We start from the raw sequence: 14618 nt of genomic DNA on the forward strand, positions 1-14618 counted from the left end.
CGATTTTCCATCTAGGATAAAATTGACGTTTTCATGTTTCTTCATATTTACGTTTCGTGTCAGTTTAAGCTTTGGATTCTTTTTTATTAACTGATTTGTCGGACGAAAATCCAAACTTGAACAAAGCCATTCTTTAAATTACATTCTCTTGTCTGCTACGAACAAATGTTTACATTGACAATACCGATTTTCGATAGAAGTCGTAAAATGATGCTCTACAATTTTACGACACTTCAGAAAATCATTAATATTCATGACTACTTTACCAATGGAAACAAGCAATTTCTGCAGGAAGCTCTCCTTTGCGTCTATAAATAGCGATGAATCATGTGGATGCTCCGCGTTTATTTAAATACACTAGTTTTGTTTAAATGTAAATAACGGATACGAGAGCAATTTTACACGTTAAATATAAAGGTTTTCACGGCAGTTAGTTATAGTTATATGAATCAGTATAGATTTTTTATGTACGACCAGTGGGACAAGCTAGCCCGCAGTTTTACTAGCCCGACCACCGATCTTACTAGACAATGTCTGTCGGACGTGCCTTAGTGTCGAACCCTGACATGTACCATGTGTTAACTGTACTCATGTAAGGTTTATGTTTAAAGCATTCTTCCAAAAATGTGTTTTTATTCGATTTATAGCAAAAAACATTTCATACCGACTTGTTTTGATTTATCCCAAAGTGAGTGTGGTGCTTTATACATGTACATACGTGACATTTGTCATATACGCAAGTGAGTCGTGTTCGAGTTCGCTAAAAATAGCTCTGAATTAATTAAACCTCAAAGACAATTTGGACGAATAACGATTCGTGAAGACTTATAGATTTGAGACTATTAATGCTGAAGATGCATTTGAAATTAAGAAAAGGCAATACATGAATTTGCAGACAGGTGGATGGATATTTAATGGTCATATTTCTCACAATTTTATCTGACAAACAAACAAACAACCATTTAAGCGTTCAAAACATGGCTGTAAGATCTTTTAAACTACCCGAGAAGATCACAAGAAAGTGATCGTCGCAATGGCATGCATCAATTTTGTAATTAAATTGTTCATCATAAGCTTAATAAAACGATCGAGTCACTTTTTGGTGTTACCGCACGTCTATTATAGACATTCACAGTTTGTTTTACATTATTTAATCGGACTTCTTTAGTGGGGTAAAGACTTGACACATATATGGTATGTTTAATCCGATTATCGATGATTGCGCGAGCAAAATGTGTGACACTTCACGCACTGTGCTGACGAGGTATTGTAATTTTCACGCCTCGGGCATCTTGAGAATTTGAACCGTCCGGTGTACTCATTGTATTTTACGTTGAAAATTGCCAAATTCACGGAGATATCTGTTGGTTTCCGGTTTTCAGAGAGTTCGGTTTACTCAACATTTTTAAACAAAGAAATAGAAGGAGAAAATACGGGACTGGCCCAACCGTTTGGAATCGGGAGAGTTCTGATATTCAGAGAGTCCGGTATTGGCAGAGTCTACTGTATCTGTATTTAGGAGGTAGACTGGCTATTAATGTAGAATGTCAGCAGAAAATCTTCCTGTACAGCAATTAAAGTTCAGACAAAAATAACATACAATTTGAAAAAATGAAACTATATGTTACTTTTAAGCCACATTTTTGCACCTTTTTTGGCCTGATAACCACAATAAATTACTTCAAACTGTTAAGCTCCTGACTTATAATTGACATTACCATGACAATTGTGTGATTAAATGACATAAATGTATTCACTGATATTATCATAAACATAATTGCCAGTACCATTATGCCAAAGTATGTATGAGGGCTGTTACAGAATACCAGTCTCTGGGATATCAGGGCTTAATGCAGGTGCGCACAGTGACACATTATTTATTAAGTACTAAATTTCTTTGATGAGAACACTAGAAATATTGGTGTCAAGCCATCAATATGTATTCATCACCATGATGATGATTGCACATGGAATAAGATGCTTATGTCGCTGAAAAGATATCATTTCAAATTTGTAACTAATGTACCGTAATCTATACTAAGAAATATTTTGTTGACATTTTGCAATAGTCTACATCTTTTCTTATCAATAAATCATCAATATATTTATTGATTTGTATAAATTGTACAAGATTTTTTTAATAATTATACAACAGCCCTCATAATACAGGATTATAACTCTGTACATACGTTGATTTTGTTTGATTAAGTCAAGTATTAACTTACATAACACTATTGGTTCTATTTGAGAGGCAATCAAATTGACACAAAGGATAATAAGGATTTCTATACCAGTGATTATCCAATGTAGAAGGTGTCTTATCACTATTCAAATCACGTTATAATCTCTTAACCCCGTCAAAAGACCAACCAATAACTTATCAAATTTAAGGACCATTCATGATACAAAAAAATACGATTTTTGATCTATTATGCACTCAAGTTGAATTAAAAATAGAAAATCAAAGTTAAGTTACAAAACTATCATATGAAAATGTAATTGCAGGAGAGGGTGATATAAATGTCCTCATTTCATGTAAAATCTCTTTTGGTTTTTAGTTATCCAACATGTCTATGTTTGTTTGCTTCCTCAAAATCAATTTAAAAGCTTTTTTTCTTTACTTTTTTATCAAATCGTAGGTCTTATATCACAAAAATAGCTCTTGTCACAATTTATTTTCCCCTTTAGTTTTAAATAGCGATTCTATGACCATTCAAAAAGTTGTTGTTTGTGTTTGATTAATCCCTTACAGTGGGTTTCCAAATATGAACTCATCCATTAAAACTAACAAGCACGTCATGCTTATTTTAATTCTTGTCATGGACACAGATCCAGGATGGGTGACTAACTGGTCAATATTTGTGTTTGTTATCAGATAATCTTTGTATTGATGTTTTTCCATTTTCAACCTCTTCCGCAAACAAAAGCTACCCAAGGACCAGACAACCCGATATTTGTTCTCTCAGAAGGGTTGGACAAAGCTCAGCTAAATCATAAAATAATCATTTGCAGTGCACTTCATTTGAGCCTGATTTTTCCAATACATGGGGTAGCTTTGACAAATCAATGAACAGGCTGGACTGAACCATTACAACATGGCTGCAACAAACCAGAATTCAAGAGAGCCATGACCAAATTGAATTACTCAGAATACTTTGAAATAATCTGAAATAATTAAATATTGAACCTTACAAATGAGCTGTGTTTTGAGAAAATGGGATATAAGGCATGTATGTTGTGTTGTCCCAGATTAGTTTATGCGACACTTCTCCATGTTATGGTATTTTTTGTTTAAATGTAGCCTGTTCTTGACAACAATCTGTACAGGCTAAACTGGGACAACTTTATGCCCAAATGCATTAACTCTTTCAGTGCGGGAACAGAATTTTGAAGGCCTTTGCAAACAGTTTGGATCCAGATGAGACGCACAGAACGTGGTGTCTCATCTGGATCCAAACTGTTTGCTATTCTGATAGTATTCTTTGGAAAAAAATCGAAGAAAATGCTAATTTTAGAAATTCAGCAGACGACATTTTAGCAGACGACAAATTTCCCAGCATGCAAATGCATTAACCCAGTTTTCCCAGAGCAGGTCTCGTATCACACTTTTAACAGTAAGTCTACAAATATAAGAACTGGTTCTTACACCAAAAATTTATAATACACATTGCCGTTTATCTTTATATCTAGGCAGTTACATTTTACAATAATTTTTCATAAACAAAATCTATCTGAAATTAAACTTTTACGTTTAAAGATGGTACACTTCAGTACCTTGCATTAAAAACTAGGACAAGACATGCATAAAACATTGCTGTATTGGCAGTATTTCAATCTATGCTTACAAGACATTCATTAAATAAGCATTAAATGCAAAACAGGTCTCTTATAAACACAGGTCAACCTTGTGCACTGCAATGAATAATTCTTTAAAATCTTAATACATGATTGTTGTAAATCTTCAATATTTAGCCACTATATATCTTAATGACTCATCCTAAATAGGAAATGAGCAGATCAAAAGCTTTGACAAGAGATTTGCTAAGATGTAAAGATAGCTCTGTTATCATTTTAATGTTATCACAAGATGTCATCCGCCCAGTTTGTACCTGTATACATACGACACCTGGAGACTTGCTATAGTCTATACCATAGTATAATTTCCTTGCCAGCGCTCAAACAACTTACGAATTGTGGTTTGTTAACCATTTACCACTCAGATATACATTTTCATGATTGTAAGGTCCCTTAGAAAATCAAATTAAATTAAAGATAGAGTTTGCAACTTGTGCACTTAGAGCTTGCAACATGTACACTTACAATACATAGAGCTTGAAACGTTTGCATTTAGATAGAGCCTGTAACTTGTGCACTTAGATGGAGCTTGCAACATTTGCATTTAGATCTATATAGAGCTTGTAACTTGTGCACTTATAGCTTACAACATGTACACTTACATAGAGCTTGAAACGTTTGCATTTAGATAGAGCCTGTAACTTGTGCACTTAGATGGAGCTTGCAACATTTGCATTTAGATCTATATAGAGCTTGTAACTTGTGCACTTAGATAGAGCTTCAAACATTTGCATTTAGATCTATATAGAGACTAAGAGCTTGCAACATTTGCATTTAGATTGAGCTTGTAACTTGTGCACTTAGATAGCGCTTGTAACAACAGTCTCTGGTTAACCCCTAAGCTAAAGAAATGTCTTAAATGACTTGCAGCTTCACATGAAGCCATCTAATTAACATCAAAACTGTTCATATCACATAACAATAAAATACAAACCTGTAAACTTTCGGCGAGCTGTCGGTAATAGAACAAACTCATGTCCTCAATAATGAGGGGGGATTTCGGCACATCATCGCCCAGCGACTCAGTCCGACGCGAGCTGTGGAACAGGTCCACCACGGGTAGACATTTATCCATCGCCCGTCACTCATTTACGCCCACAAGCGTAGCATGAACAAAACACAGTCCTTGGAATAGCGAATCCTTCAAGTCTATGTCTATCAAATAGCGTCAGTGCGCTTTACTAATCCAATGTTTTTGATGTCTTTCAAATCATGCTAGAGATATTTGGCCACTGAATGTCACTTATTAATACACTCAGGATAATTAAAAGAAGATAACACTATACTAGAAATAGCCACGTCTTCCAAGCATATTTATATGTAAAATCAGTACAATTTACAAATCCAGCGTTTTGATGTCTTCCAAATGTACCCGAAGATACTTAGCTATCACCTGTAAGTAATGTAACTTGTTTATGCTTAGGAGAGTAACAAGTGCGATTTACGAGTACAACATTTTCAAAACAAACGAATGTCACTTTTTAAAAGAAGCAAAGTAATTTAGGGGAATATACACAGTTCAATGTTTGACAGACATAACTTATCATTCTTGCTCAGAGAAGGAGCATAGCTAATTATTTTAGAATATTTCTATCAAATAGCATCTGTCACAATTATCCATTGCATATCACTCAATTACCCTAAAGCATAGTTTATATTTATATTATAATAATTTGAGAGACTAGTGTCAGTGGCAACAACAAAAGAAACATTTGGGCCGTGCTCTGTGAAATGCAAGTGTCCTCCCAGAGTAGCCTTTGCAGTCTGCACAGGCTAATCAGGGACAAAACTTATTGCTTTTGTGATTTTTCGTTTAAAGAAAGTCTCTTCTTAGCAAAAATCCAGTTTAGGCGGAAAGTGTTGTCCCTGATTAGCCTGTGCGAACTGCACATGCTTATCAAGGATGTCACTTTACGCACATGCATTAAGCCTCTTTTCACAGAGCATGGCCCATTTCAAAAACACATATAACTTCAGGACTATTTTTTCAGATAGTGTTAGTCTAAACAACCTTACTTATCCATTATCATTCACACAATTATGTTCACTCAAGTTAAGCAACAACTTAGCTTATTCTTGTAGAAAATTGCTATGGAAAAGTGTAAGTGAAATGTCTGAAATCCCAAATCACAGGAACAGTTAATCTTCAAAGAATATTTCTCAGTTTAAATAGTGACTTTTTACAATCAGCACCAAGAATCAGGTCACTGACAAGTAAACTTTATGTATTAAAAACAATCCTTCCAGGCAAATGTCCACACAATTTATTAAATTTAACCATCAGAGTGTTAATACCATAACCGATATTTCTAAATGTAAGAATTGTCACTAGCTGCCACCTTAAACATGCTCTTCCAAAAGAATCATTGAAACAAAGTATCTCAATCTGGATTTTATAACTCCTTCATTCTAGAATATAGGTAGTAAACAATATCCCATCCTACAATCAAACTATCTCAACCATACATTCTAACAATCCCCTACACTTGCAGAACACATCCCCTACAATTACAGTACACTTAAGTCTCTTTTATCATTTTCTCATTGGAATCAAGCACTAAGGTATGTTTTTGCCTCGAACTCTCAATAAACTGCATGCCAAAAGCCACTCTTTCTACCAATTATTTATCATTTGATACACAGTGCACAGGTTTTCTTTCTGACATATTTTTCACATTATTTTTTTCTAACCACAGCAAGGAGTAGCCTGGTGGTTTAAAGTTGATTTCAGATTTTAATTAATTTCAACACTTGTTATTTATCGCTTGCAATCTAAAAGAGCTGCACAAGTGATGGTTTCAATATTGTTAGGAATAATTGAGCTAAATGTATCCTGTAGACCATCTTGCTATCTTTAAAACCCAGGAGGCAAAAATACGAAGATTTATTACAGTGTGAAGTGTTTTGGGTAGTTGTTGTTTTGTTTTGCAGGTAAAACCCAGACTTAGCAATATCCAAGCAAACACAACAACAAACAATGCTTCAATCGTTCTATAAGTAATTAGGAAAATCCACACAGAAGAATATACAAACAAACACAAGACAAATCTAGACTATACTACTAGACAGACCAAGAAAGACGAAGACAAGACAACCAAGCCTTTAAAGAACAAGAAAAAACAAACAGACAAGTATTGAAAGACCAAGGCTGTATGGAACACTGTACTTCAGAACAAGGCAAATTAGAGAAATACTACACAACAAAGGCATAGACTATACATAGACTATACATAGATACAAGTCTAGAAAGTCCAAGCATAGTCGTCAAACACTATATATGGGCCTTGCTCTGTGAAAAGGGTGTTTAATGCAAGTGCTTTAAGTGTTGTTTCAGATTAGCATGTGCAGCCTACAGTATGATATTTGTCTTTTAAAGAAAGTGTCTTCTTATCAAAAATTTCAGTTAAGTTGAAAAGTGTGGTGCCTGATTAGCCTGTGTGGACTGCACAGACTAATCTGGAACGACACTTAACACACATGCATTAAACCTCCTTTCACAGAACGCTGCTTATATCCAAGATTAACCTGATCATTACAAAACCAAGACAAGACTGATCAAGGCAAGACAAACAGTTGCTTTAACTGAAGACTAGGCAAACCAAGCCTTGACAATTAAAAACTAGATAAACCAAGAGTAGATTAACCCAAAACTAGACACTGACTAGACACATTAAACTATCCAAAACAAGACTATTGCCAAGCAATGTATGTCTCCTACCAGCTCCACCATTGTCAGTTGTTTTTTTTTAATTATTTGTTGACATAGCAACCAGAATTTTTGGCGTAGGAACAAAATGAAATGACGTGCATAATGTCTGTGTTGCCATCTATCCATGTTTCAAGTTTCATGAAAAAATATGAAGAACTTGTAAAGTTATTGCAGGATCCAGAAAAGTGTGACAGACTGACAGAAAGACTGACAGACACACAGAGTGCAAATCATAAGTCCCCTCTGGTGAAACCAGTAGGAGACAACAAGTTTAGCCATAAGCAACACAAGACAAACCAAGAATTGACAACCTAAGAGAGGATAGAAGCCAAAAAAATTAAAACCAATTCACTTACAAAGTAACAAAAATTGAATGTTCAGCCAAAATAATATCAGGGTTTACCAAAACCAAATGTTTCCATACATAATCTATACATGTACATTGTTGTTTTTCTTATGAATACTTGTTAATGGTTTTACACGAAAAATCCTTTGGTGCAGAGCAAATCCCAAAACGAATAATAAAATATTCCCATAATGCAAGGGAAATTGTTGCCATTTACACAACAGTCTTCTGCAGAGCAGCCCATAGTTTTCAATGAAAATGCTTTTAAGATTACTATGTTCATACAGCAGCAGTGATTTGGTCAAATTGAAGAATTAACACAGATGAAGTTTATATAGCAGATGCAATTGTTTAACCACTTTACATTTACACCAAGTAAAAAAATAACAGAAACAGTAACAGCCAGTAATCCCGCATTATTTCAGATCAAACATTTCCAACTAAAATAGACAATACCACACCACCAGATATCTGTAACAGTTACAAGTTACTCAGCCACAAAAGAACCCCTACTTCCACCTTTCACTTGTGAAAAGCTATTTTTACTGACAGGCAAGCCATATGGAACCTGACCTCTGGGCACAGAGGGCCAAATGCATGTGCTTAAAGTGTTGTCCTAAATTAGAATGTGCATTCGACACAGGCTAATCAGGGCTGACAATTTACGCCTTGACTGGACTTTGGTTTAGAGGAGACTTTCCTTACATGAAAAATTCCATACAAGCAGAAAGTGTCATCTATTACTGCATTGCCTAATCTATAAACAGTTTTAACGCTTATGCAATAAGAACCATTTTCCCAGAGTGCTAGTCATAAACCTGTTTTAACTGCCACGCAAGCCATGGCTTTATTGCCAACTGATGTCTGGGAAATAATCAGGGAAGACATTCAATCACATAAAAATACTCCATAACCCGGCCTGGTTATAAGACACGCTCTCACAATAAAATAATGGTCTTACTTAAACAGCTTACAGCACATTTATATTTTCATGAAACTTTTGAAAGAGTTAATTACAGCCTCAACACCTCAACCAGAGCTGGAATTAAGTTAAATTGTACTCCTCTTATGAGCTCATGACAGACACTTTGCACTACTTTGACCCGTAGTAAAACCCTTTACCAATTAGATACGTATTTTGGCGCATTTGTACTCACTCAGAAAGTTAAATTTAGTTAAAGACCTTTCTTACTAGATTCAAATTGTATAGCTTGCATTTCCAACCCTTAGATACTGATCAGCAGCATACAGAATAAAACCTGAACAGACTGTGAGTTACTCGCAGGCTGTTCTGGTTTTATGCTGTTTGCATACAGCTATTTTCACTTTGCTCCCGAGTGGAAAAAGGTCAACTTTATATGATCCCATAACTATGACTATTTGACTTAAACAAGTCTTTACCACATTAATCCTGACCAGAAAATGCACAATTCCTAGATATCCAATGCCACTAATTTACCACTCACTAATATTCACAACCACCTAGTATAAGGTAAACATTAGTGCCACATTCCCAACTTCCACCCCTTTGTCAGTTAAAATGAATTCAACTCATTCAGCATTGTTACAGAGAACAAGTAAAAGATTTCTGAAGTTGCAAAACACTCTTTCAATCTTATATTCATAAAACAATCTAAAAAGTTCATTCAGTCCAAATACAGAAGTAGTGGCAAGGGGGTACAATGTCAAAGATAACGAAAAGGCCAGGCCTGAATAGCAATGTAACTGTGTGGTTCTGGGTAGTACATGATACTAGTTTGGTAGAATAATAACCTTGCAAAAGCCTTTTAAACCATCAGATGAACGTACTTAAGAGGTTATTTTATATAGTTATTATCAATATAATGTTGGTGTTAAAGATGCCCAAGAAACATTGTTTATAAATGAAAGAAAAACGTACTGAACACGGGGGCCAGCTTCTCACAATATATCCCCGTTTCACGGTCTGGGTTATATAATTTGATCTTTGAAAAATGTATATAAGTGTTGCGAAATGATTTCAAAGAAAACTTCAAACCTTGCTTGAGAGAACTATTTTGTTTAATAAATAGGACAGGAAACACTTCAAATGTTCTACCTGGCCTGTGGGTTTTCAATGCAAGTGTTTAAAGTTCTTGTTTGCACTGGGCCTACACTATCAGACTTGACACACTGGTCAGCTGAGATGAAAAGTTCTCAACCTAAAGTTATAATCGTTATGTAAACAAATAACTGCTGAATTTAACCATTTCGATCCCACATGCTAAACTGACAAGTGTTTTAACGCTTTCCCATTTCGAAGCAAAGTGAAAATGGCTATAATTTAATGCAACCAGCATAAAACCAGAACAGCCTGCTAGTAAGTCGCAGTCTGTTCAGGTTTTATGCTGTTTGCTGCTCATCAGTTACACACGGGAAGGAAAACAAGCCTTTAAAACTTGAATCTTGTCAGAAAGGTCTTTAACTAAATTCAACTTTCTATTGGACTACAAATACTTCAAAATGAAAATACTATTTACAAATGTGTTTAACGTAAAGGGTTAAACACATTTGTAAATAGTATTTTCAAGTGTGTGCTTTTTTAAGTGGTCAAGTTTGGGCTCATCTTCATGCCCAATTCCAGGATCTCAAAAGTATATTTTCCAAAATGACAGCATACATTTGCTATGGAAGGTTTGAACACAAAATTCTTATAAATTGTAACATACAGTTCATAGTCCTATCCAGCAATCTCACAGACTTGAGAATAAGCAAATATCATGTTAAATTAACACTTGCATTATCAATATTATAGTATTTTAAATCAAAATAAACAACTAAATTTCCCAATTTTAGTCACAATTACACGATTTGTTCAAAGCTGAAGGGCCCTTTTCCCAATGCATTGAAAAACACAGTTTTGAAGTCTGGTTGTTGTGGTAATGTTGTTGTTTTTGATACATTGAGCAACGTTCTTAAGTTCCTCCTTAGAAGTTTACTATTTGAATGCGTTTGCCTTATCTTTTATGTTAGGGCATGTTAATGTCATATTTAATTCTTGTATGTACATTAAACAACTAGACAGACCATTCTAAACGATACAAATAAGAACTGATGCCATGACCATGGGAATTTAAACTTCAGTTATAAGTTTCAAAGCAAAGAGTGAGGAAGTGTCAAATACTCAAACATGATCAAACAAATACATTAACATTGATAATCACAATATCAACAGGTACTTTAATGAGTATAAATATTTGGCATCAACTTAATTGCATGTACATCCTGTCTAACTTGATAGCCCCCCAGTCGTTTGTATTAACCCTCTACCACTAAGACACATATTTTTGCGCATTTGTTGTCCCTAAGTAGAAAGTTAAATTTAATTTAAGACCTTTCTAACTTAATTCAAGTTCATTTCCAACCCTTAGATACTGATGAGCAGCAAACAGCATAAAACCTGAACAGACTGCGAGTTACTCGCAGGCTGTTCTGGTTTTATGTTGTTGGCACATAGCCATATTCACTTTTGCTTCTGAGTGGGAAAAGGTTAAACAAAAATGACAGTCAGCCCCAGAACCTAACCCTGATTTATACACATTTTTTAAAGAAAGTTCCTCACCTACTGTGAATATGTGTTATCAACTTCTTTAATGCATTGGTTCAACCCATATTTAAACACATTTCTTACAGAAGTTTACCTCAACTTACATAAATATTTGTTATCACCTAAATTTCATGTACATCTTGTTCAAACTTATAGCCCCCAGTGCCCTTGTGTGAACACAAAGTGACAGTCACCCCTAGATTTGACCTTTATTCATACAAATTTCTTACAGAACACAGAACACCAACAATCATCACCATGAAAGCACACCCAAAACCTGCCAACCATTTTAACATCTATCAACAATAGCATGAACATTCAAACCCCCATTAGCTGATACAGGCAATGGATTTAGATAAGCCTCCACAAATGAGGCATGAAACGATTGTTACCCGACACCAGATGTCACCAAAACACCTTTGACTGACAACTTCTGAAAAATACCATCTTGGATCGAAAAGTATTGAACATTAATAAGGAGACACAAAATATTATAACAAAAAATTGATTTATATCTAATATGGTAACATTAATATGAGCAGCACACTGTGAGTGAAATGGGTCTTTAATGCATGTGCAAAAAGTGTTGTCTGCATAAACTGGATTTTTGCTAAAAAGATACTGTCTTTAAACAGAAAATATCATAAAAGCGGAAAATGTTGTCCCTGATTAGCCTGTGCGGACTTCACGGGTCAATCTGGGACAACACTTAATGCACATGCATTAAACCCCCTTTTCACAGAACACAGTTCATATCAAAAGCACATGAGGTGCATTGGCATTGCTTTTAAAAGACACAGGTTCCAATTTTGCATTTAAAAAAATCCAAACTTTTTACTGGTTGTTTATTATATCTTTTACTTTTCCAAATGTAGTGGTTTTAATTGCTAGTTATACATTAACTTGTGAACAGTCTCTTTAAAGTTGCAAACAATATTATTAAAATATATCAATAAGATTCCAATAGTTTTAAGAACATTCACAGCCACAGGTTTGATACTTTGAGAACCATCAGCCATTATGATCATATGAAAATTATAAGCCAAAATTTATAAAAGTCCATTAACTAATCAAGTCAAATGCCTCAATTTACGCAGCACATGTAGTATTATACGCTCGGATCACACATAACTCCATTTATTATCAAAACTTGCAATATGTGTATTTTCAACCTAATTTCCACACTTAAATTCTGATATAAATCCATAGCATCTGGTCTGTGGGACACACAAAACACAAACCTCTACAAAGCTTAAATGTTAACCGAATGACCGTATCATAACCTAAATCCCGCGAGCTATAAACTCTTGTTGTATAGCCGAGGTGTTGAAGATATATCCATGTGTAACAACTCAATAATGATATGCCATTTCTAAAGGTTTGCGCATTTGAATATCAAAAGAATCGCTGTCAGTTTTTAAACAACATTTGATGTCATGGGTTCTATCTCTGATGATCATTCATTTTAAGCAAGTTTTTATTTAAAAGTATTACTTTCTACTTGATGATTCATCTGATAGCTAAAGCTTCTTATTTAATTTGAAGTGATATGTTTATCATAAATTTCTTTCAATGAAATTTTCACTAAAAAAAACAATTTTTCACGGATAAGATTATTGGTTCACATTAATAATTCTGCTACATTTTCAAATCTTAACAACAGTAAAATTAAAATCAAGCACTTAAAAATGAACAACCAAAATAAACATATTTTAACACAAAGGGTTATAAAACTCTAAAATATTTTTAAAGAAAAAAATTGTAACGTTCATAACTTTAAGGGGATCATAATAATTATTAGGGATGGCAACGAATACCGATTTGGGTATTCGAATATTCGGTCATCCTTCCGAACGAATATTCGGATATTCGGTCAACATCTGTTGGAAAAAAATCAACTTTGTTTACCGTACCATTACTCCATGAATTCTACTTTCGTTTTTACCGGAAGTTCACCTGAAGTGAATAAATATTAAAACAGCATTGCCGTCGCTTATTGTTAAAATTGAATGACGGAAACTGTTTTTAAACTGTTATATTTACATGACGACAAAACAATTACATGACAAAACAGTTAGATCTATAAATAATTTAAGCCGAACTTACACATAGTATTTACATAGTGAACACGTGCTTTAATATGGTACATCAACAATAGAATGAGAAACATAATATTTACATGAGTACAAAACAGATCTATAAATAATTTAATCTGAACTTAAACGTATTATTTACATAGCGAACACGTGCAAACAAAACACCGTTGCCACATTTAAAAGTCACACGAATCGGCTTCACTGGGCACATGAACATTGTTCTTATTTAAAAACACGATTGCTTCGACAAAATCACTGGCGAGTCTATTTCTTAGTTTATTGATGAGCAATCCAGAGGTTGAGAATATGCGCTCAGATGGCACAGAAGTTGCAGGTACAGAAAGAACACTTCTTAAAACATAAGCGACTTTCGGAAATTCGCTCTCGTGACGTTTCCACCAGTCAAGAGGTTTAGCGTTTGGCTCCATTTTCATAAGCAAATGATATAAGGGCGAAATACCAAGCACATTTCTTTAAGTATAATACCTGATTGAATATTGAGTAATTAATTAAAGTTTGGACCATACGATACGCAAATACTCATAAGAGGTTGAGTAAATTATTTTCAAAAAGCGTTTTTTATTTGACAACGTGATTATAACCATACAATCTTATTTTGTTTTTTACACCAAGTCGGCACTTCCTTTACTCATTTAATCTGTGATCATATAAACTGAATTTGAGTCATTGGATCAAGTGCAGGTCGGTGTTTTGATTGCCGATGCGATTCGCACCTATCATAATTTTGACACAAAGTGACTGTCTTTGTTAGGCAATTAGCGGGATTTATGACCGGTATACTGTCATCACCATAGCGACGCATTATCGCGCCTACCGGACTAAACATTATGACACGAGGAACAACTTTTTTTACAATGTTTGAAGCAAATTTCACGAATACAAAGTCTTTGAAATTACTCGATTTTTTTCTTTTTTTCTTCCGAATATTCGACTCGGAAAATAGTATCCGAATATTCGGTCCGGGACCGAATATTCGGATATTCGGATATTCGTTGACATCCCTTATAATTATGTAAACAAGTATAT

The 14618-nt window shown here is 34.5% G+C and overlaps 1 protein-coding gene across 9 annotated transcripts in view; it reads right to left on the reverse strand.

Moving 5' to 3' along the window:
- The window catches only part of LOC127857903 (rhotekin-like), a 64347-nt gene that overhangs the window by 17736 nt on the left and 31993 nt on the right, over positions 1-14618 (reverse strand). Inside the window, exons 1-2 of one of the 9 annotated variants that reach the window (XM_052394635.1) lie at positions 12648-12792; positions 4790-5248 (exon numbers count right to left, since the gene is read on the reverse strand). The exons of 4 other annotated variants lie outside the window; for them this stretch is intronic. In XM_052394635.1, coding sequence (XP_052250595.1) covers positions 4790-4930 — 141 coding nt within the window. In that variant the 5' untranslated portion in view covers positions 4931-5248; positions 12648-12792. Of the gene's footprint in view, positions 1-4789; positions 5249-9311; positions 9574-12647; positions 12793-14618 lie in introns of those variants that run through there. 4 more of the 9 variants (XM_052394634.1, XM_052394633.1, XM_052394631.1 and 1 more) reach the window with 4 other exon arrangements.

Source organism: Dreissena polymorpha, chromosome 14 (genome assembly GCF_020536995.1).
Source record: "Dreissena polymorpha isolate Duluth1 chromosome 14, UMN_Dpol_1.0, whole genome shotgun sequence".
Taxonomy (NCBI): Eukaryota; Metazoa; Mollusca; class Bivalvia; order Myida; family Dreissenidae; genus Dreissena; species Dreissena polymorpha.